The sequence below is a fragment of the Salmo salar genome, chromosome ssa10 (assembly GCF_905237065.1).
Source record: "Salmo salar chromosome ssa10, Ssal_v3.1, whole genome shotgun sequence".
Lineage (NCBI taxonomy): Eukaryota > Metazoa > Chordata > Actinopteri > Salmoniformes > Salmonidae > Salmo > Salmo salar.
This window is the reverse complement of record NC_059451.1, coordinates 42,485,872-42,507,896: the sequence shown is the minus strand read 5'-3', so window position 1 is coordinate 42,507,896 and position 22,025 is coordinate 42,485,872. Positions and strand designations below refer to the sequence as shown.

The window sequence follows — 22,025 nt, the reverse complement described above, 5'->3', positions numbered from 1 at the left end:
ATTGCCTGGTTCACACACAATCAACATTTTGAACCGTTTTAATCAACAGTGCATGGTGCACAGGAAAAGCATACAGTACACCTGGTAAGGAAGCAAATGTTGGTCAAAAAGACAGGAACATTGGACACTGTCGACACTGACAGAAAACGTCACTTTTACAGGAGGATACGGGTTACAGCTCCTTAATACACAGCTTCACAGAAGAGAAAAGGCAACCATGTTTGTTACATGTTAGGTACTGACTGAGCTGGGAAACAGGAACTTAGGCTGCCTGTCTAACACCTGTCTACTGGAACTGATTTTACTGAAGGAAGGTAGTTAACAGGCTTATTTCTATTCAAGAGGAATAGTGAATGGTAATACAATGCACCAAGTGCCTTGCTAAAGGTTACAATACTCATTATTAGTTTCTACCATGTTCTGGATCTATACATCAGTTCTGTTCTCAAATGAGGCCGTAAAGAGAACTTCCAGGTAAGTGATGGCACAACATAAATGAATCACACAGGTATTTGTGGTCTTACTAAACGTACAGATGTAAGAAACCTTGAACCACAACACTAGTTCAAACATATGTGATGGTGGAATTGTGGTTTTCAAGCTCTGTTTTAACTCGCTGAAGAAATTCAAAAATCATGCAAACAATAAACATCTACACAAAGAGAAATAACAGATTAATTCAGAGTTATAATACCATACACTGATGACACTGCAGAAATCAGCAAATGACGGAACATAACTTAAGAGGTCAGGATATGGTTAACCTCTAGTATGGCTTAAGACAGGAGACGATCACATACACTAAATGTGTGTAATGCCATTATATCTTAACTTACTCTGAATATGTATTGTTATTTCTATTTAATGAGACAGACCAATTAACAAGATTAATCATCACAAAATCTTGTAGTGTATACCATTCCCCCCCCATGTCAGTTCCATAACAGTATTTGACATAGATTATATTCAAGACATGGGGGGGACCAATCCATTACATAGTTCAGACAACGAATAGCAGAGTCATCATCAGCCTCATCTGATGTAACTCTTGGCTTTTTGTCATATAAGCATATCATCATCATACCATCTGATATGCTGCTGAGAGAGAGAACCTTCATGGACCACACCGTCTCACACTTCATGGACCACACAGTCTCATTCTTTGGAGTTGTACTACAGAAGGTGACCAATAAGTATGTACAATGGCAGTTCAATTGTTGACAATTTGTCCTGTAGCCTTCATCTTTACCTACGGAACAACGTTCTGTACCTACGTCAGCTTGGCATCAGTTTCTAAACCGTACTGTCATCGGTCGTTGCAAAAAAAGAGCCATCTGGATTGGAACCCTGATATCTTAACCTGAGAGTCTGATTCTTTCAGAAGAAGCAAACACAAGCTTGACCTCACTCAAACAGAGCTTCTCTCCTCTTCCTCGCCATCTATTTCCCTCCCAACAAGCATATAAAAAGAGCAGAGCGGTTAGATTGTAAGGCGGTTTCTATTTCTGCCAGTAATGAGATCAGCAGAGGAGAGGAGCAGGGTCACCTTCAGTACCAAGTACATAACCTGCAGTCTCACTCCCAGCCCTGGCTCTGTATACTGCAGGATTATTGTAGGCTTACTATTATTACAACAGACTAGTGGCTTTAACACTTTACCAGAGACATATAGACACGCACACAGTCATGCATACACACAAACACATAGCAAACACACACATGCACACCATTGGAGGCTGGTGGGAGGAGATATAGGACAGGTTCATTGTAATGACTGGAATGGAATAAATTAAACGGTATCAAACATGGAAACCACGTTTGACTCCGTTCCATCGATTCCATTCCAGTCATTACAATGAGCCCATCCTCCTATAGCTCCTCCCACCAGCCTCCACCGACGCGCGTGCGCACACACACACACACACAACCTTTTAGCAGCTTATTGGTGGACAAAAGTTAAAATCCTACATTAAAAGGCAGTTCCAAATAAAAAACATTTTTGAAAAACCAAAGGACTGAAAACTAGGGGACTAGTGTTAACTAGGGAATGTATTGAAAAAGCATGGCATCATCCTCTTCAGCAAAGGCTTCATTCATTCTGGTGACAAACACAGAACCAAATCACTTTGATCTCCAGCTGAAAAGGTCAGGTTTTCCTGTGACCTCAACTGCAGATTTTAATAGTCTGACTCCTTTCCCAGATCGAGGCATGGTGATGTTCTTCTTGACTTCACTGAGCTAATCTAACAGGGGACTACAGACAGTGCACATAGTCTGTAAGCACACCAGAGGGCGCTGTTGCAGTCCATTTCTGACAGGCCAGTTTGCTGGAATTAAAGAAAGATAAAAACCACTGATGGATCTTTTGGATGTCAACTGTGCCACTCATCCTCCTGGTGGGGTTTAGGCCTAACGTTTAATCACCACCTGTTCATATGCACCAGCGCCAACCCTAAAACAAATAGGACAAATTAGCAATCACAAGTAAGTACCTGAGTGAGGGGTGAAAGTGGGTTGAGTTTAAATAATAAGCATTTTAAGTAATCATTTAATAAACAAATCTATGCATGAATAAATGAGATATATCCTATTTTAAGTGTGCGTTATTGTGAGTGTAACTCTGTTAAAGACTTAGGCTACCTGGTAGGCAGGTGATGGCTTCCAAGGGCAGTGCTTCCTCCGGGACCAACAAACAACCGCAGGCCTTCCTCTGAAACAAACAGAAACAGACAGACACAAACTTTGAGTGGCATTTGTGGTGAAACCGCTTTATTTATTTAGCAGATGGAACATCAACACTCCTCATCAGGAGCCTGGTTGCTAGGCGATCAAAAAATGAATCCAGTATTGACAGGAGCATTCTATTTCCAGCAGCATTCTGCTCGCTGTAGAGGAGGCCGGGACCTTGAAGAGTATCAGCGACACAATCCTTCCTCAGTAGAGAGATTCATTAAAACATGCTGATAGAAACCCCACCAACCCCTTCTGCATAGGGTACTCACCCACGGTAAGAATCGACTCCATATCACTGAGGTCACCAGGGAGCAAGCAAATGTATTACTATTACGTTATTATTATTATAATCATTTATTTATATTATTACTTTATTATTCATTTATTATTGCAGCTGCTACCTCATTAAAGCCGTTAGATGCAGTTTATCATAGCGCACTGCGCTTCATTACGCGTGACAATTTTAGTACTCATCACTGCATTCTCTACCAGAAAGTTGGTTGGCCCTCTTCGATGTCACCTAGTTTGATACATTGCTATGTTTTCACTTATAAAGCCCTTTTACAAAAAGTCCCACTGTACCTAACATCATAACTAAACTTTAGACATACGAGTTACCACACCCAGTCTCAGGGATGGTTAACTCTGGGAATTCCATTGGTCTCTACTGAGTTTGGTAAATCAGCTTTTAGTTTTCTTGCACCTTATTTCTGGAACAATCTTAACATTTTCTTAGATTTGATGTGCTGGTACCTCTGGGGGAATTCGGAAAGCTGATTGAGGACCGTATTACTGATGAATGTGTTTGTTTTCTATGACCGTGTTTTTCTTTCTGATTACATTTTGTATTTATAATTTGTGTCTTTTCTGTATTTAGGGCTCATCTCTGAAAGAGACATTGGTCTCAGTAGGACTCCCTGATAAAATAAAGGTTAAATGAGATGTGTATATATATATATACATACACACACACACAGAGTTGAAGTCGGAAGTTTACATACACTTTAGCCAAATACATTTAAACTCAGTTTTTCACAATTCCTGACATTTAATCCAAGTAAAAATTCCCTATTTTAGGTCAGTTAGGATCACCACTTTATTTTAAGAATGTGAAATGTCAGAATAATAGTAAAAATAATTATTTATTTCAGCTTTTATTTCTTTCATCACATTCCCAGTGGGTCAGAAGTTTACATGCACTCAATTAGTATTTTGTAGCATTGCCTTTAAAGTTTAACTTGGGTCAAAAGTTTGGGGTAGCCTTCCACAAGCTTCCCACAATAAGTTGGGTGAATTTTGGCCCATTCCTCCTGACAGAGCTGGTGTAACTGAGTCAGGTTTGTAGGCCTCCTTGCTCGCACACGCTTTTTCAGTTCTGCCCACAAATTTTCTATAGGATTGAGATCAGGGCTTTGTGATGGCCTCTCCAACACCTTCACTTTGTTGTCCTTAAGCCATTTTGCTACAACTTTGGAAGTATGCTTTGGGTCATTGTCAATTTGGAAGACCCATTTGGAAGACTCATAACTTCCTGACTGATGTCTTGAGATGTTGCTTCAATATATCCACATAATTTTCCTACCTCATGATGCCATCTATTTTGTGAAGTGCACCAGTCCCTCCTGCAGCAAAGCACCCCCACAACATGATGCTGCCACCCCCGTGCTTCACGGTTGGGATGGTGTTCTTCGGCTTGCAAGCCTCCCCCTTTTTCCTTCAAACATAACGATGGTCATTATGGCCAAGCAGTTCTGTTTTTGTTTCATCAGACCAGAGGACATTTCTCCAAAAAGTATGATCTTTGTCCCCATGTGCAGTTGTAAACCGAAGTCTGGCTTTTTTATGGCGGTTTTGGAGCAGTGGCTTCTTCCTTGCTGAGCGGCCTTTCAGGTTATGTCGATATAGGACTCGTTTTACTGTGGATACAGATACTTTTGTACGTGTTTCCTCCAGCATCTTCACAAGGTCCTTTGCTGTTGTTCTGGGATTGATTTGCACTTTTCGCACCAAAGTACGTTCCTCTCTAGGAGACAGAACGCGTCTCCTTCCTGAGCGGTATGACGGCTGCGTGGTCCCATGGTGTTTATACTTGCGTACTATTGTTTGTACAGATGAACGTGGTACCTTCAGGCGTTTGGAAATTGCTCCCAAGGATAAACCAGACTTGTGGAGGTCTACAATTTGTTTTCTGAGGTCTTGGCTGATTTCTTTTGATTTTCCCATGATGTCAAGCAAAGAGGCACTGAGTTTGAAGGAAGGCCTTGAAATACATCCACAGGTACACCTCCAATTGACTCAAATTATGTCAATTAGCCTATCAGATGCTTCTAAAGCCACAACATAATTTTCAGGAATTTTCCAAGCTGTTTAAAGGCACAGTCAACTTAGTGTATGTAAACTTCTGACCCACTGGAATTGTGATACAGTGAATTATAAGTGAAATAATCTGTCTGTAAACAATTGTTGGAAAAAATTACTTGTGTCATGCACAAAGTAGATGTCCTAACCGACTTGCCAAAACTATAGTTTGTTAATAAGACATTTGTGGAGTGGTTGAAAAACGAATTTTAATGACTCCAACCTAAGTGTATGTAAACTTCCGATTTGAACTGTATATATTCTTTTTATTACAACTAATTTGTATTGACAATTTTCGCAGTAACTTTTATACAGTATTTTAATTAATCACTCATGAATACTGGTGGAAATGTTACTGGAATGGAGTGTAATTTAACTTCATGAATTCTAATACCATATCTCAAACATGCTTTCAACTTTATTTTTAGACCCAGTATACAATTTTAGAGTTAGAACTGCATGTAGAGGTAGAACTACCCCTCTAAGGTCAAACTATAACCTGCCTTGGTCTCTGACTGGCTCTGGAACTTGGTCTCTGACTAGGTTGTTAGGTACCTTCATGGCTGGAGTCCAGCAGGCTGGGGGTGAAGTCTTGACTCTGAAGGATCTTCTCCACCACGTCATCAGCATCCACCCTCGATGCCTCCACCCTCATCATCTGACCCTCCATGGACCCTTGCTTCACCAGGTGTCTGGTGGTGGGACATACAGGATCAAGTTACAACACATAGGTTACATGCAGTCTCTTCAGATAAAAAGTGTTATCTTCTTTTTTTAATTTTTGTGTGACATCCGTGATGCTGAGAATGTTGTGTAACAGGAGTGACTCGTCCAGTAACTCAGAAATGTCATTGAGATACAGGGCTGTACAGTAATGTAAAGACTGTTGCTTAGGCTACCTCTCTTGTATCTCAGTATAGCAGCTTGCTCAGGTGTGAGGTTGTCTATTTATTTATCCTTTGTTCAATTATTAAGTCAACATTGAGATTACAGAATCTTTTTTTCAAGACAGCATCAGCATCATTGATCAGGGGAGTCTCTCAGTCTCACCTGTTGAGGCGTTCGCAGGACAAGGCGCTCTTCACCGGAGTGCCTGTACAGGAACCAGTGGTACCGGTGGGGGTGGGGTGTTCAGGCAGGGCTGTGCAGGCTGACGCCCCAGCAGTAGGGGGCATCATCCCCATCCTGGCTTCCCTGTCTCCCCTCTCCCGGTCCCTGCTCTCCCTCTGGTCCCTGATGTCCCTAGTGTCGTCAGAGGGCTCCAGGATGCTGGCGATGCCGGTGGAAGCGCTGCCCACAGAAGTGTTCCTGCGGTGGGTACACTCTGACAGGCTGGAGGAGCGGGAGTGACCTGTGCTGTAGCCTGGGGTGGAGAGGGACAGAGGGGTAATAGCAAGGAGGTTAGAGCACACACAAGCATTCAGACACATAGGCAGGCTACTTCAAAATATTGATCATTAATATCAATAAGTATTAACATCAAGGCATAATGCACTAAAGCACATACTCACACACTAAGTACATGGTCACTCATATACACACAAACACACAAAAAGAGTCACAAGTTTGCATACAACATGTCAATCATTCACAATTTTAGAGAGCAGTTTTGTGTTATGGAAAAGGACTCAGAGTGGAGCAGATTGAAGCCTTGCGGTGTGATCAATGATTTAGCAGCAGAGATGGATGCTAGCCTAGCGCCCACACACTCACATGGCATTCATGTCTGCAGGAAACTGTTAACGCAGAGACACTGCAGAGTCTCAATGTACCGCTAGCTAGTCAGGCTACGGTGAAGGGAACAAATCTCCCACACACTAACACTCCCTACAGGATCACTACAAGCCAACCACTGTGTGTCTGAAATGTCTCTCAAAGCTAACTGATATAAAATCAACCCTCCAAACTATAAAGAAAATAGAATATTGTTCAACTAGTCTATAGACTTTTCTCTTGCTTTAATGTCTGTAGGAAGCAATGGTAGGAGTAGGTTTATCAGAGTGAGTTGGCTATCAGAGGAGTTGAGTGAACTCTTCACTTTCCTACAGACCCTTCATTATAGGGGATCTGATCTGCCTGTAACAGATCCTTCATTCACTAGCCAGACCACCCGTGTGTCTAGTTATAGGATACTGATGTAAAGGATTTTACTTGTATTAGTTTACCACAATAAACATGTTTCTTTTTTAATTACCACAGTAAAATAGGTCAAGGTTAGAGAGGCACATCAAAGACACCAGGCATGCAGACAGAGGAATTCAGCAAAGTAAAAATTGAGAAAAAGATAGAGAAAATAAAATGCTGAGACAGACAGTTGTACAATGGCCTGTATGGAAGTGACAATAGCCATACTGGGACTTTGAGTGATGACTAGCTATTTTGTATGTTAGCATGGTAGAGAATGAGGCACACCAGCTAGATCTCCACGCTACATGTTGCATTGTACATTAGAATGGCTGTGTTGGGAGTATTAGGAGGGCCTACCTGAGACTTTAGACTGCTGACTAGCGTAGCTGGATGTTCGGGAATGGCAGGAGCCCCCAAGTTCATCGGAAACAGAGGGACACTTTCCTTCCCGGCTCTCTGTCAGGTTTTTAAAACAGGACATAGGGGTTGGTAATGGGTTGAGAGTAGACTGGGATTACAGTAATATTCCTATAACAGTATTCAGAGTGAAGAGATTAACTAGGGCCAGCACACTGTGAAACGGGACCATGTCTATGTTCCCTCAGTCCTGTGCTCACAGGATGGACCGCTGTGAAAGGGGACCATGTCTATGTTCCCTCAGTCCTGTGCTCACAGGATGGACTGCTGTGAAAGCATCCAAACAGACAAGTGGAAATGAGGGGGAAACCAATAGGTTGTCCTTAGTAGTCTGTCATCCCCTTATCAACACAATTTCAATCAAAATCACTTTCACTATGGACCTCCCCTCCCACAGACACAAAAGTGTGTTCCTATTTTTAACCAATAACCACGTGAGGGTCGGCGGCAGAGAGATCGGAGAGAGCATCAAAAAAACAGCCTGAATTATACATGAAGCCTCCTGGGGAGTAGAGCACCCCTCACTTCAGACAGAGGGAGAGAGAGAAAGAGCGAGGGGAGAGGAGAAGAGTGGTCTTCTCTTCTACACATGTTGGATATGACACATTAACAGCAGTTGAATCACACTGAGACCGATTCACATTCCTGTATCAGGTGAGGATTAAAGATTGAGAGAATCTATAGGTGCAGCTGGTTATACAGCAAGTCAGTCTGCCATTCAAGAATATTATTATTAGTACAGGAACAAATCTCAAAGTTACTGCAGCCAGAGAGAAAAGCAGACTTCGATCAATCACAAGAATCAATCACAGAGACTGAGAGGAATGATGGTCAGTAACCAATGCTCCATATACAGTCATTTATATCCTCGCATTTCACATCTGGTTTTCCTCAGTCCAGGTCTGTATTTTCTGAGGCATACAGCTCAGCAGCTGGCAGGGTTTATTCATGCTAATCACTTAATTGTCAAACAGAATAAGAAGCAAGTGCCTTGATTAATAGGCCTACAGATGTAGGATCTTCATTTGACCTGAATTGTCGCAGCAAAATAATCCTGCAGCAACAGGATTTTAATGTTTAGTCCATAACGTTGCTTGATCGGTGGTTAGGCTAATATCTGGTCAAAATGAGGCTACATGAAAAGTGGAATACTGTTAATATAACAGTGTATTAGTGCGGGTTTTCAGTACATTTATGTAAATCACAAAGCTCATCTGCATTTCCTGCGGTGCAAGAAAATTCTCAGCAACGAACGAAAGAGTGATCAAATTAAGATCCGACACCTATATATAATCTTGCCTCTGATTTACCATAGATTTATTATACCGGACATGTTTGTGAAAAGCTGCTATATTTCATGATGCAGTCCAACGCTGACTGAGGAACGCTGACTGAGTCATATAAACCCACTGTAGTGAGTTCTGTGGGAGAAGGGGTGTAGTAAGGAGTAGTTAGTCTAGTCTCATTTTACCCATGAAGGCCTTCTGGTTGTCCCCTCCCTTCCTCTCTTCCAGGAGGCTCTCTGCATCTCCCTGGACGCCAATAAATGTGCCTGTGGAAGGAGGCCTGTGGAGGACAAACAGAGGGGGTTGGTTCATGCACAGCAACACAAATTATTCGTAACAAAGCCTCCTTCACTCACGCCGCCAAACATACTCTCGTAAAACTGACTATCCTACAGATCCTCAACTTCGGCGATGTCATTTACAAAATAGCTTCCAATACTCTACTCAGCAAACTGGATGCAGTCTATCACAGTGCCATCCGTTTTGTCACCAAAGCCCTTTATACCACCCACCACTGCGACCTGTATGCTCTAGTCGGCTGGCCCTCGCTACATATTCGTCGCCAGACCCACTGGCTCCAGGTCATCTATAAGTCTATGCTAGGTAAAGCTCCGCCTTATTTCAGCTCACTGGTCACCATAGCAACACCCACCCGTAGCACGCGCTCCAGCAGGTATATCACACTGGTCATCCCCAAGGCCAACATCTCCTTTGGCTGCCTTTCCTTCCAGTTTTCTGCTGCCAGTGACTGGAACGAATTGCAAAAATCCCTGAAGCTGGAGACTTATATTTCCCTCACTAACTTTAAACATCAGCTATCTGAGCAGCTAACCGATCACTGCAGCTGTACATAGCCCATCTGTAAATAGCCCACCCAATCTACCTACCTCATCCCCATATTGTTTTTATTTACTTTTCTGCTCTTTTGCACACCAGTAATTCTACTTGCACATCATCATCTGCTATTTATCACTCCAGTGTTAATTTGCTAAACTGTAATTACTTCGCTACTATGGCCTATTTATTGCCTTACCTCCTCACGCCATTTGCACACACTGTATATAGACTTTTTTATTGACTGTACGCTTGTTTACTCCATGTGTAACTCCATGTTGTTGTTGTGTCACACTGCTTTGCTTTATCTTGGCCAGGTCGCAGTTGTAAATGAGATATTATTCTCAACTAGCTTACCTGGTTAAATAAAGGTGAATAAAAAAAATTTGAAAATATGATTATGGAAAGAGTCATAAGTATTTGTCTAAAACATTAATGCAAGTGTTTTTTAATTAAAGCTCTGTCAGTGATTTTCTCTGTGTTTTTATTAAAGGAAAGGGAAGGAGAAGGGGATACCTAGTCAGTTGTACAACTGAATGCATTCAACTGAAATGTGTCTTCTACATTTAACCCAACCCCTCTGACTCAGAGCGGTGCGGGGGGCTGCCTTAAACCCTCCAAGACAGTGAGTCTGATGATCAACAGCTTTCCTCCACTATCTGCCCAAGGCAATAGCACATAATACATTTTGGGGTCATCTCCTGCTCCAGGGGCAGTTGGCGTTCCTTGCCATTTTCCAACACAGACTGGGGCTGAAATAACATATTGTCCACTCTACTTTATCCCTTATATCACCCTGGCCTCTTCAATGCCTCTGCCTCTCCGTCCGCCCCACTCCTCTCGTGTTCTCAGAATACATGGCTGAAACAACTCCACAGTCACCTAGACCTCCTAGAGACAGTGAGACTATAGACCTACCCTGGATGTAGGTCTGCTGTTTTAACCCTGTACAGGATGACTATGTGGTGTGGTACTTGGCCAGCCAACTCAGCTGTGACCCTGGTCTGCTCTAGTTTAGTTTACACAGACACATCTGCTAGGTACAATCCTCCTCACATTCTTGGAACCGCTCCCGCACAAACATGGACACTGGCCAAAATGGCCAAAATGGACCTGCGTTAGGGTTGCAGGGTTGGAGAGATGAGCACGTCCCCCTGGCACCCATCATAACTTCATCCCATGTAAAGCCTTCTCTAATGCTGTGCTGATCCCTGACTACCCATGCTACACACTCCTCACACAGTCTAACAGGCAAAGCCCTCAAGACCTGGAGCTTATTCAGGATGCAAAACCACAGAAATAACAGATACATTTCTAAGAACAGACATGACTCTCTGTCATGTCCAGGAGGGACATCTCTCTGTGCAAGATTAGGCTACATTTCTATTTACAACATTGCAACCCACTGAATACGGCCTTAGTTTGAAAGAGTATGTGCAAACCCCTTTCTTTTGCTAGACTTTACAGTATAACACAGTATTTACTCTAAAGTGGTGTTGACAGTTTTATGTAACCTGAAATGTAGGACACTAAATCAGTGAGGAAATTAATTGCTTTAATGGTGAATGCTTAGTTTGAAATGTTCTTGCTCTCACCTACAATCTAAATGACACCCACTGTGTTCCTACTCTGTATTACAAATAAATACTATAGAATAATTATCCTTCCTTAAACCCCCCACACAGCTGTAGCCTATCATAGAGAAGCAGGAAGGAATCCTTGCTGCAGTGTAGGTGGGCGGATAAACATTGGTCTCAAAGGGAAATGCTATGCAAATCTGAATGTGCTTCAATGTAGGGGGAAATCTGAGTGCATTTTCTTCAATTGCTTTTTAAAAATGTCTCGTATCTAAACACCAAATCATAATAGGCCTTAATTTAAAAAAGTGAAGGCACCACTTACGTTTTAAAACAGGGGTCCCCGGACATCAGTTGTGTGCTGATGATAACCTGTTACAAAAAGAAAACGGAGGTTTGAGCTCTCTTGACACTGACATACAAAACCTAGCCTGGCCCCAGATCTGTTTGTACTGTCTAGCCAACTCGCTTGACAATGACTATAAAATAAGAGTTGGCAAGACATCACAAACAGATCTGGGACCAGGCTAGAAGAAAGCAGCTGAGACTGATATGATATACTGGAATTGATAGAAGCCATCTCCCCATCAGTACCTTGAGTATGGAGTTGTCCTGCCGGGTGTTCTTGGTGTCGTAACCTTCCAGTAGACATCTACGTGTCGTGTTCCCAGAACCAGCAAACTCAGCCAGGTTTAGGTCTGCAAAGCCAAGCTGAGGAGAGAGGATCAGGTTAACTTGCAGACAGAGCTGCAGGGCTGAGGAGAGAGGATCAGGTTAACTTGCAGACAGAGCTGCAGGGTGGTGTTGTGGGCTTTGTTGTTTTTCTCCTATCAATCCCTTTCTGTACCTCAACCTTTCAGTGTCTCTATAGAGAAACCAAAGGAAGAACCGTAGACTAATCCATTTTCTCTGGCTTTATTGATTTAATTTACTATTTTTAGTCTCTGGAGCGTAAACTTTAATTGGATATACTGGCTATTATCTAGGTTATTTCCCATTTAAGGTAAAAGCTAATCATTACAATTTAAATTGTTTAACACTGTAATACATTCGTGTTTTTTCACTTCCTGTAGGCCTAAGTATGAGAATATTTTTAAAGGGTAAATATTTTACCACTAGAAAAAATAATTTGCAGTGTACCACATGGACAGAACTTAACTGTGACACCAACTCGAGACTACCTGCAGGCAGAGAAAGCAATCTGTTCACTAAGCATAGATCAATGTACAGTGAGGGAAAAAAGTATTTGATCCCCTGCTGATTTTGTACATTTGCCCACTGACAAAGAAATGATCAGTCTATAATTTTAATGGTAGGTTTATTTGAACAGTGAGAGACAGAATAACAACAAATAAATCCAGAAAAACGCATGTCAAAAATGTTATAAGTTGATGTGCATTTTAATGAGGGAAATAAGTATTTGACCCCTCTGCAAAACATGACTTAGTACTTGGTGGCAAAACCCTTGTTGGCAATCACAGAGGTCAGACGTGTCTTGTAGTTGGCCACCAGGTTTGCACACATCTCAGGAGGGATTTTGTCCCACTCCCCTTTGCAGATCTTCTCCAAGTCATTAAGGTTTCGAGGCTGACGTTTGACAACTCGAACCTTCAGCTCCCTCCACAGATTTTCTATGGGATTATGGTCTGGAGACTGGCTAGGCCACTCCAGGACCTTAATGTGCTTCTTCTTGAGCCACTCCTTTGTTGCCTTGGCCGTGTGTTTTGGGTCATTGTCATGCTGGAATACCCATCCACGACCCATTTTCAATGCCCTGGCTGAGGGAAGGAGGTTCTCACCCAAGATTTGATGGTACATGGCCCCGTCCATCGTCCCTTTGATGCGGTGAAGTTGTCCTGTCCCCTTAGCAGAAAAACACCCCAAAGCATAATGTTTCCACCTCCATGTTTGACGGTGAGGATGGTGTTCTTGGGGTCATAGGCAGCATTCCTCCTCCTCCAAACACAGCGAGTTGAGTTGATGTCAAAGAGCTCCATTTTGGTCTCATCTGACCACAACACTTTCACCCAGTTGTCCTCTGAATCATTTAGATGTTCATTGGCAAACTTCAGACGGGCATGTATATGTGCTTCTTGAGCAGGGGGACCTTGCGGATGCTGCAGGATTGCAGTCCTTCACGGCGTAGTGTGTTACCAATTGTTTTCTTGGTGACTATGGTCCCAGCTGCCTTGAGATCATTGACAAGATCCTCCCGTGTAGTTCTGGGCTGATTCCTCACCGTTCTCATGATCATTGCAACTCCACGAGGTGAGATCTTGCATGAAGCCCCAGGCCGAGGGAGATTGACAGTTCTTTTGTGTTTCTTCCATTTGCGAATAATCGCACCAACTGTTGTCACCTTCTCACCAAGCTGCTTGGCGATGGTCTTGTAGCCCATTCCAGCCTTGTGTAGGTCTACAATCTTGTCCCTGACATCCTTGGAGAGCTCTTTGGTCTTGGCCATGGTGGAGAGTTTGGAATTTGATTGATTGATTGCTTTTGTGGACAGGTGTCTTTTATACAGGTAACAAACTGAGATTAGGAGCACTCCCTTTAAGAGTGTGCTCCTAATCTCAGCTCGTTACCTGTATAAAAGACACCTGGGAGCCAGAAATCTTTCTGATTGAGAGGGGGTCAAATACTTATTTCCCTCATTAAAATGCAAATCAATTTATAACATTTTTGACATGCGTTTTCCCTCACTGTAACTATGTATTGTGAAAGAAAGCAAGACGAGTGTAAAAAGGAATCAATCTCTGAAACAGTACCTTTGCGTACGTCTTCCCACCCTTTAGCTCCTATCAAATAAAACAGTGAAATCATTTGAATGTAAACAGTGACAAAGCAGAAACCAGTAAACTTTATAGACATGCATTATGCCAATCTATGTTCCAGATGAGGTTTTACAACATTAATAGGAACAGGATGAACAGGTTGAATAGGAGTCTGAGGGCCATACCTTCCTGACAGACACGCGGCACACACAGGGGTCAAGCACGCCCGTCCCAGCGGTGGCACTCATCTTACAAGGGAAGGAGAACCTCTTCTTCCAGCGTACACAGTTAGCATGGACCGGCTCCCTGTAGGAGAAATACAGAAATGGTCACATATTGATACACAACATCAGCACCAATCACATGGCATAGGTGATAGTATCACACACCGTCTGAAAGCGAGGCTAGACAACTGGAAACATGGAACGGTCCAACTATGGACATGGGTCAGCTTGACAATCCAGAGGGATAGATTTATCTGTCGTGGCAACATAATGGAAACATTATGATCATTAAACATGGGACTAATAGGTTATTGATTACGGATTGTCACTAGAACCCATCCCTACATGTTAATGGAGACCAACTGTAGAGTATTTAACCATGTGGTTTGCAGAAACACTTGATAGTCCATTGAAATGGATTATTATCCTGTTTCAATCATGTCATTTTACTAACCCTGCTCAGCATAGGCCTAAGTGTTGAGAGAGAGACTGGTAGGAGGGGAAGAGATTGAAAGAAATTGAAAGAGAGAGAGTGTGTAGGGGTAGTATTCCAGTTCTCCAGATAGCTCTTCTTCCTCTGGCATCCTCTCTGACTTCACCCACTCAATGTTCTCACCATCTCCCTTCTGTCCAATCCCCCTGATCTAAATGGACCAATACACTTACAACTCTCACATCTCTCCTCTATAGTGAACAGCTGATGATGTCGTTGGAAATAAAAATATAAATTAATAATCCTTACAACATGACATCATCTTGTGAGAAAAAAAAACTCCTTACATAATACTCAAACAGGGAACTCCCCATCCAGCTGAGTATTCCATTTCCCATACTCCTCAGGGTGAGCCTAGGGTTCTAACTAACTACACTCCTTTAATCCAATAACAGGGTGTGACCAGTGTGCAAATTACAGGGGTGGGGTGGGGCTGGTCTCTAATTCTATTTGTTAAAATGCAATTTTGTACAGCTACATTAGTACTATGAAAATAAAAGCTTATTCCAAATTAAACAAACAGCCCTGCCTCTCTGACAGTTGATTCAGGTTCTTTCAATTGCATTCATCTCTCTACGCCGCCTGTCTGCCTGCCTGTCTTGAGCTTTCGCTAGCAAACGTGCAACATTGTTTCAACTGGGCCCTCAGTTTCCTGTGGCAATGAGCTCGGGACAGATACTGCTGTATTTGCTTCAGTATTTCAACCCCTTTTCAGATGTCCCGTCATTTTAGGTCATTTCCACGTAAAAGGACCCATGAGAACTAACATGGGAAGTTCATATGAGCATGTCAAATTGGGTGTCAAATGAAAGCTAAGAGTCTATATTTGTTTTAATGAAGGCAGATACAGTGCCTTCGGAAAGTATTCAGACCCCTTGACTTTTTCCACATTTTGTTACGTTATAGCCTTATTCTAAAATAGATTAAATAAAAACCTCAGCAATCTACACACAACACCCCATAACGACAAAGCAAAAACTGACATTTTTACAAAACTTTTACAAATGAAACACTGAAATAACTTATTTACATAAGTATTCAGACCCTTTGCTAGGAGACTCGAAATTGAGCTCAGGTGCATCCTGTTCCCATTGATAATCCTTGAGATGTTTCTACAACTTGATTGGAGGCCACCTGTGGTAAATTCAATTGATTGGACATGATTTGGAAAGGCACACGCCTGTCTATATAAGGTCCCACGGTTGACAGTGCAAGTCAGAGCCAAAAAACAAGCCATGAGGTAGAAGGAATTGTCCGTAGAGCTCCGAGACAAGATTGTGTCGAGGCACAGATTCAGGGAAGGGTACCAAAACATTTCTGCAGAATTGATGTTCCCCAAGAACACAGTTGCCTCCATCATTCCTAAATGGAAAATGTTTGGAACCACCAAGACTCTTCCAAGGCTGGCCGCCCGGCCAAACTGAGCAATCGGGGGAGAAGGGCCTTGGTCAGGGAGGTGATCAAGAACCTGATGGTCACATTGACAGAGCTCTAAAGTTCCTCTGTAGAGATGGGAGAACCTTCCAGAAGGACAACCATCTCTGCAGCACTCCACCAATCAGGCCTTTATGGTAGAGTGACTGAAACCACTCCTCAGTAAAAGGTACATGACAGCCCGCTTGGAGTTTGCCAAATGGTACGTAAAGACTCTCAGATCATGAGAAACAAGATTCTCTGGTCTGATGAAACTAAGATTGAAATCTTTGGCCTACATGGCAAGCGTCACTTCTGGAGGAGCCCAGGCACCATCCCTACGGTGAAGCATAGTGGTGGCAATATCATGCTGTGTGGGTGTTTTTCAGCGGCAGGGACTGGGAGACTAGTCAGGATTGAGGGAAAGATGAACGGAGCAAAGTACAGAGAGATCCTTGATGTAAACCTGCTCCAGAGCGCTCAGGACCTCAGACTGGGGCGAAGGTTCACCTTCCAACAGGAAAACGACCCTAAGCACACAGCCAAGACAACACAGGCATGGCTTCGGGACAAGTCTCTGAATGTCCTTGAGTGGCCTGGAGAGACCTGAAAATAGCTGTGCAGCAATGCTCCCCATCCAATATGAGAGCTTGAGAGGATCTGCAGAAAAGAATGGGAGAAACTCCCCAAACACAGGTGTGCCAAGCTTGTAGCGTCATACCCAAGAAGACTCGAGGCAGTAAAAGCTGCCAAAGTTGCTTCAACAAAGTACTGAGTACTTATGTAAATGTGATATTTCCCCCAAATGTTTTATTTATAAATTAGCAAACATTTCTAAAATCCTGTTTTTGCTTTGTCATTATTGGGTAGGTGGAGACAAACTGAGGGAGATTTTAATTCAGGCTACAAGAGTGTAGGCCTAATGACAATCTCCAAATGACATCACACTTGTTGGTAACACATGTCTCTTTCCCTTCATCAAACGGCAGGTGCATAGTGCACTGTTTGGATGCTGGAATTCTTTTTGGAGTGGTCGAATGTGTGCAGGTAGCCTACTTTTTGAAGTGATTCATTTGGCTATTAGACGAAAACTTTAGTTTGTGTTGATGCCATATTAAAAATGTAATACATGTTTACCATTAAAATACACGTCTTTACTATTAAGCCCATTTAAAAAAAAATTCTCTCAAATAGGAAGTCTTGTGAAATTATTATTTTTTGTTCACTGAGTCGGTGGCATTATCCGGAGTCCGGGTATTGCCGGAGAAAACTTTGCTACATTGTTTATTTTCTATTCTTCTATTTCAGCAACTTCATGAACTTTGGTACCCATAGAGACCTAATAAAACTGGGCGCCAGGGATTTCTGTCTGGCAGACAATGCAGAAGGAATGACACGCCAAGAGAAGGAAAGATAGAAAAGAAAGCAAGGCAGAGAGAAAATCTTTCCCCTACAAGGGACACAGGATGAATCATAGGTCTGGTTCTTCTCCCAGGAACAAAACACATTCTGCTTAGATTTAAAAAACAATCTCATTAACTTGTTATTTTCAATGAGAAACACCAAAAGCACTGAGAACTGTTCTCTTTGTTTAAAAATACCAGCCTGTAGAATGGTGCATTGTGGTTGTTCTCTCACAGAACTAACAGAGAAGGCATTTGTCTTTCACATTATTTATTTCCTTAGAAATAATCTCACAGGGAATCATATCCACTGGCACTTACTGTAGGATACATTACAGTAGAGCATCAGCTCATAATGTATCCCTTTATGCTCCAGTATAAACTATGGCCTAGTAGCAGGCTTATCCATGTCAATTGATTGAGCCATAAATATTGGACTATAAATTGTGCCTTCCTGTATTATACTAACATGTTTATTCTATTCTTTTTTTCTTTAACCTTTATTTAACTAGGCAAGTCAGTTTAGAACAAATTCTTATTTACAATGACGGCCTACCAAAAGGCCTCCTGCGGGGGCAGGGGCTGAGATAAAAAGAAAATAATTAGATGTAATGTAAATCTAGGACAAACACACATCGACAAGAGAGACAACACAACACTACATAAAGAGAGACCTAAGACAACAACATAGCAAGGCAGCAACACATGACAACAACATGGTAGCAGCACAACATGGTAGCAGCACAAAATATGGTACAAACATTATTGGGCACAGACAACAGCACAAAGTGCAAGAAGGTAGAGACAACAATACATCACGCAAAGCAGCCACAACAATCAGTCCATGATTGAGTCTTTGAATGAAGAGATTGAGATAAAACTGTTGCAGCTCGTTCCAGTCTTTGGTCCCCTAAAATGGGGGGGGGAGAACTACGTACAATAAGTCATTTCTAAACGGTTTTTATTTAATTTATTTAACTAAGCAAGTCCCTTAAGAACAAATTCTTATTTTACAATGACGGCCTTCCCAGCCAAACCCTCCCCTAACCCGGACAACGCTGCGCCAATTGTGCGCTGCCCTATCGGTTCACCCGATATGGATGAAAATACCCTCAAATTAAAGCTGACAGTCTGCACTTGAACTTTATAGTCATTGTATCATTTCAAACCCAAAGTGCTGGAGAACAGAGCCAAAACAACAACTAAATTGTCACTGTCACAATACTTTTGGAGCTCACTGTATCTTTAAGATATTTTCTAATTTCTCTCCCTCATGAGGAGAGGATATAATGATAGTTCCAGAAGTAACAAGTAATGGTAGACCTACCAATTAGTTATATACAATGAGAAATCAGTAGTCACAAACCACAGTAGGGTCACCTGCTACTGTCCTCCCTTCCACTGGTATACTGTTACGTTCAGCTCATAACTGTTTCTTTGTCTTTCTGTTGTCTGTTGGTCAAACCAAGAGTGTTAAAACAGTCTGAATCTGGACAAGCACTCCCTCTCTCCCTTGCCCTACCTCTCTCTCCAGTTAATGTCACCTCTCCCAGCTCTTACTGACACCTACCATGAGCCCCCCTCTCCTCCCATTTACTGTAACTAGCAACCACTGAGCACTGACCGACAGCGGACGTCGATGGACGTTGAAAAGTAGTTGAAATTTGGTCAGTTCACCCTGGCCTTCATGTTAACGTCCACAGACAGACCGGACTGGACCAAATCCGAACGCATCATAGGCATACGTTTCAGTTTGGATAGTACAGTAGTACAATGCAGTACATTAAAGAAAATCACAGTGTATTGTACTGTGATGTCCAAACTTGTGAAACATGAAGATGGCATTTATAGCCATAATTATGCACTTCTGTGTAGTAATTCCATTACCGGGTATAAAACCACTACACTTACGGTAGTTCAATAACCAAAAGAGATTTTTTTCAAACTCAAGGTGCCATGTCATAGCTGACAGCCCATTCTTTCTGCAGGCATCTTTGCATCTTAATTCGGAGCCCCTATTTATTTATAGCCACTATGCTGCATCAGTTGGGCTACAGGGGATCATTCTTATTGCTAATAGCATACCTGATAATATGGAACATGCACAAGCTATATGCATGGTCCAATATGTTAAAATAATTTTTACTAATAATTTTACAAATATGTTATTGGGCTCATTTCTGGATGAGGAAATTACATTTTAGATGGTGTCATAATTTTCTATTCATTTTGGAGTAGAATGTCCTTTTAAAAAGTCACCAGAACTGAGCTACTCAGTCCTTCTACATACAAATTCTCCGGAGGGGACCCTGGATGCGGAAAACAAAGGGATCAACCCCTTTTCCCCCCAAATGCTACAAATTCTTCTAGAGGAAACACTGTGGCACTGACAGACTCATAAATATACATTACTGAGGCCATTACAGAAGCACCCGCACACTGAAGAAATCAGCGATGGTATCAGAGGGGCTGGCGTGGTGTGGTCTGGCTAATTCACAGTGAAAGGAACCCAAACAGACAGAAACACAGAGGCTCTCTATTCATACACAGGCCTACCACTCAGTCAGAGGAAGTTTTTACCAGATTAAGAGAAGGATTTGCCAAAGGCAAATCATTTAGAAATTAAAGTATCAAGCTTGCACACAACCCCTGCATAGGCTAAGCTCCATCTCACGTCTGCAAATCTGACAAGCTTATCTGGGCCTGGGGACGTGTGCAGAGCTACGGACAGGCTCCAGAGTACAGATGTTAGGTAGGCTAATCTGACCCGAACCAGCCCGTTTCAGACACCCAGACTCAGGCCCTGTATCCTGCCTTGCACAAAGAGATGCAGCATCACGACCATGAATCAGGAAGAAGCTGCTGTCACATCACTGCTGAATGGATGGCACAGTGAAATCTAAGATTCGTGTCAATCAATGGAAAGCGGAAGCAACAAAAGTTTAGGAAAAAGTATGATGTCATAGTGAATACTGGAGGCTTGGACTGACAACAGCAAGCCACACTGACTCTGCTGAAGGATTGCTGTACATATTTAGCCTCCTCACCACATTTCCTCTCTCCTCCTCAGGTATCAGGTTAATGTGGAGTTAAAGCTACAGTAGGAGATGGCTTTCAGAGGCAAGGAGATTAGCTACTTGATTAGCTAAACATGATGAAATCAAATACAATCCACTCTGTGAGAGGAACTCAGACCATTTATCATAAAACCAAACGAGTGCACAGTGCACCCTATGACCCCTGTCAGTAGTTGTCACACGCTACTTCGAGGAGTAATTACACAGTAATAAGGGCACTAATGTAAAGTGTTGCCTGTATTTATTTTGGATCAATCACCCATTTACTGAGCCTGGACTTTGACCATGTCGTGCACCATGTAGTGTGATACTGACAATGTTCTCAAATGTAAAATGGAACATGTTCATACTTGTGACTCTCTCCACTCCATCGTCCTCGCAGACAGACATATTTTGTGCACACTAACGACAGGGTTTAGCAGTACCTTCCTTACTAGCTATACATGCCGATCCAACCTGGCATTGTTTACAGCCGAAGCTGTGCACCGATGTGATGGTGCTAGTCAGATGACTGTCGCTAGCCTGGCAGCCAGCTAACGTTATCTAGGTTACGGTAACAATGTTATACCTAGCTACCAATGTATGGCTATTGCCTAATGTTGGAAATTCCGAACGTAACAGATAATAGACACAGGTACAAGATAATAAAACATTATCTAGCAATGAGTTGCTAGCTAGCTAGCAGTTAACGTTAGCATTCTTACCGAGAGGACTCCTCGGAGAAACCGCCGTCAAGGAGTCGGACTTTACAAAACAGGACACCGTTGACAAAGGGGACAGAAGAGAGCTCATCCAGCTCGAAATCCACTTTAAACTTGAATTTCTTTTTCTTCATCATCATGAAATCCATAAACCGTTAGTTGAGCCTGATATTGTGTCTTTCTTCTATGGATGTCAGTCCATTTTAATCTCAACACACCCCCATAGCAGCGGCGATGATTGGTGAGTGACAATGTCGCGCTACAGTCAGCCGCGGAGGAAGTCTTCGGGCTCGTTCCGGGTCACCTGTATTTATAGGGGACTGCATGGTGCGTTCCAGGTCACCTACATTGTAAGCGCTGCGGTCAATCTGTTTTCTTTCTTTTGGTTAACTTGTTTGTTACTGTTTTTAAAGTTGGGATCTATTCTGCTTCCATATTTTATTAACTCCCCAGCCAATAAGTAACATTAAAGAAAAAAATGTAAAGAGGGAAAGAAGAGTGCATCCAGTCCTTAACAGTACAATCTATCGGTGTAGTCTGAATGGAAAAGGCAGCAGTAATTTGTCACCATCTTGTGGCAAATGAGCGGACTTACACACACACAGACA

General features: G+C 42.4%; 1 protein-coding gene across 2 annotated transcripts; it reads right to left on the bottom strand.

The window, feature by feature from the left end:
* Nucleotides 1-22: 22 nt before the first annotated feature.
* LOC106560442 (protein FAM102B) lies at nucleotides 23-21,715 on the bottom strand. Of its 2 annotated transcripts, XM_014123348.2 has the most exons (11): nucleotides 21,421-21,715; nucleotides 14,292-14,412; nucleotides 14,101-14,130; nucleotides 11,927-12,043; nucleotides 11,658-11,704; nucleotides 9,107-9,201; nucleotides 7,576-7,674; nucleotides 6,142-6,454; nucleotides 5,647-5,783; nucleotides 2,641-2,710; nucleotides 23-2,452 (listed from the first exon to the last, which is right to left on the bottom strand). In XM_014123348.2, the coding sequence occupies exons 1-11, from the start codon at nucleotides 21,564-21,566 to the stop codon at nucleotides 2,410-2,412; spliced, it is 1,218 nt and encodes a 405-aa protein (XP_013978823.1). In that variant the 5' UTR covers nucleotides 21,567-21,715; the 3' UTR covers nucleotides 23-2,409. The 2 variants fall into 2 exon arrangements, with proteins under 2 accessions (XP_013978823.1, XP_013978824.1); XM_014123349.2 differs by lacking the exon at nucleotides 7,576-7,674.
* Between the last annotated feature and the right edge of the window lie 310 nt (nucleotides 21,716-22,025).

Excerpts from the sequence above, each read along its gene's own strand:
- LOC106560442 (XM_014123348.2), bottom strand. The coding sequence starts at position 21,566 with ATGGATTTCATGATGATGAAGAAAAAGAAATTCAAGTTTAAAGTGGAT. Across the intron at positions 14,413-21,420 it reads TTCTCCGAGGAGTCCTCTCG|GGAGCCGGTCCATGCTAACT; the intron begins GTAAGAATGCTA and ends TTTCTCCTACAG. Across the intron at positions 7,675-9,106 it reads CAACCAGAAGGCCTTCATGG|AGAGCCGGGAAGGAAAGTGT; the intron begins GTAAAATGAGAC and ends AAAACCTGACAG.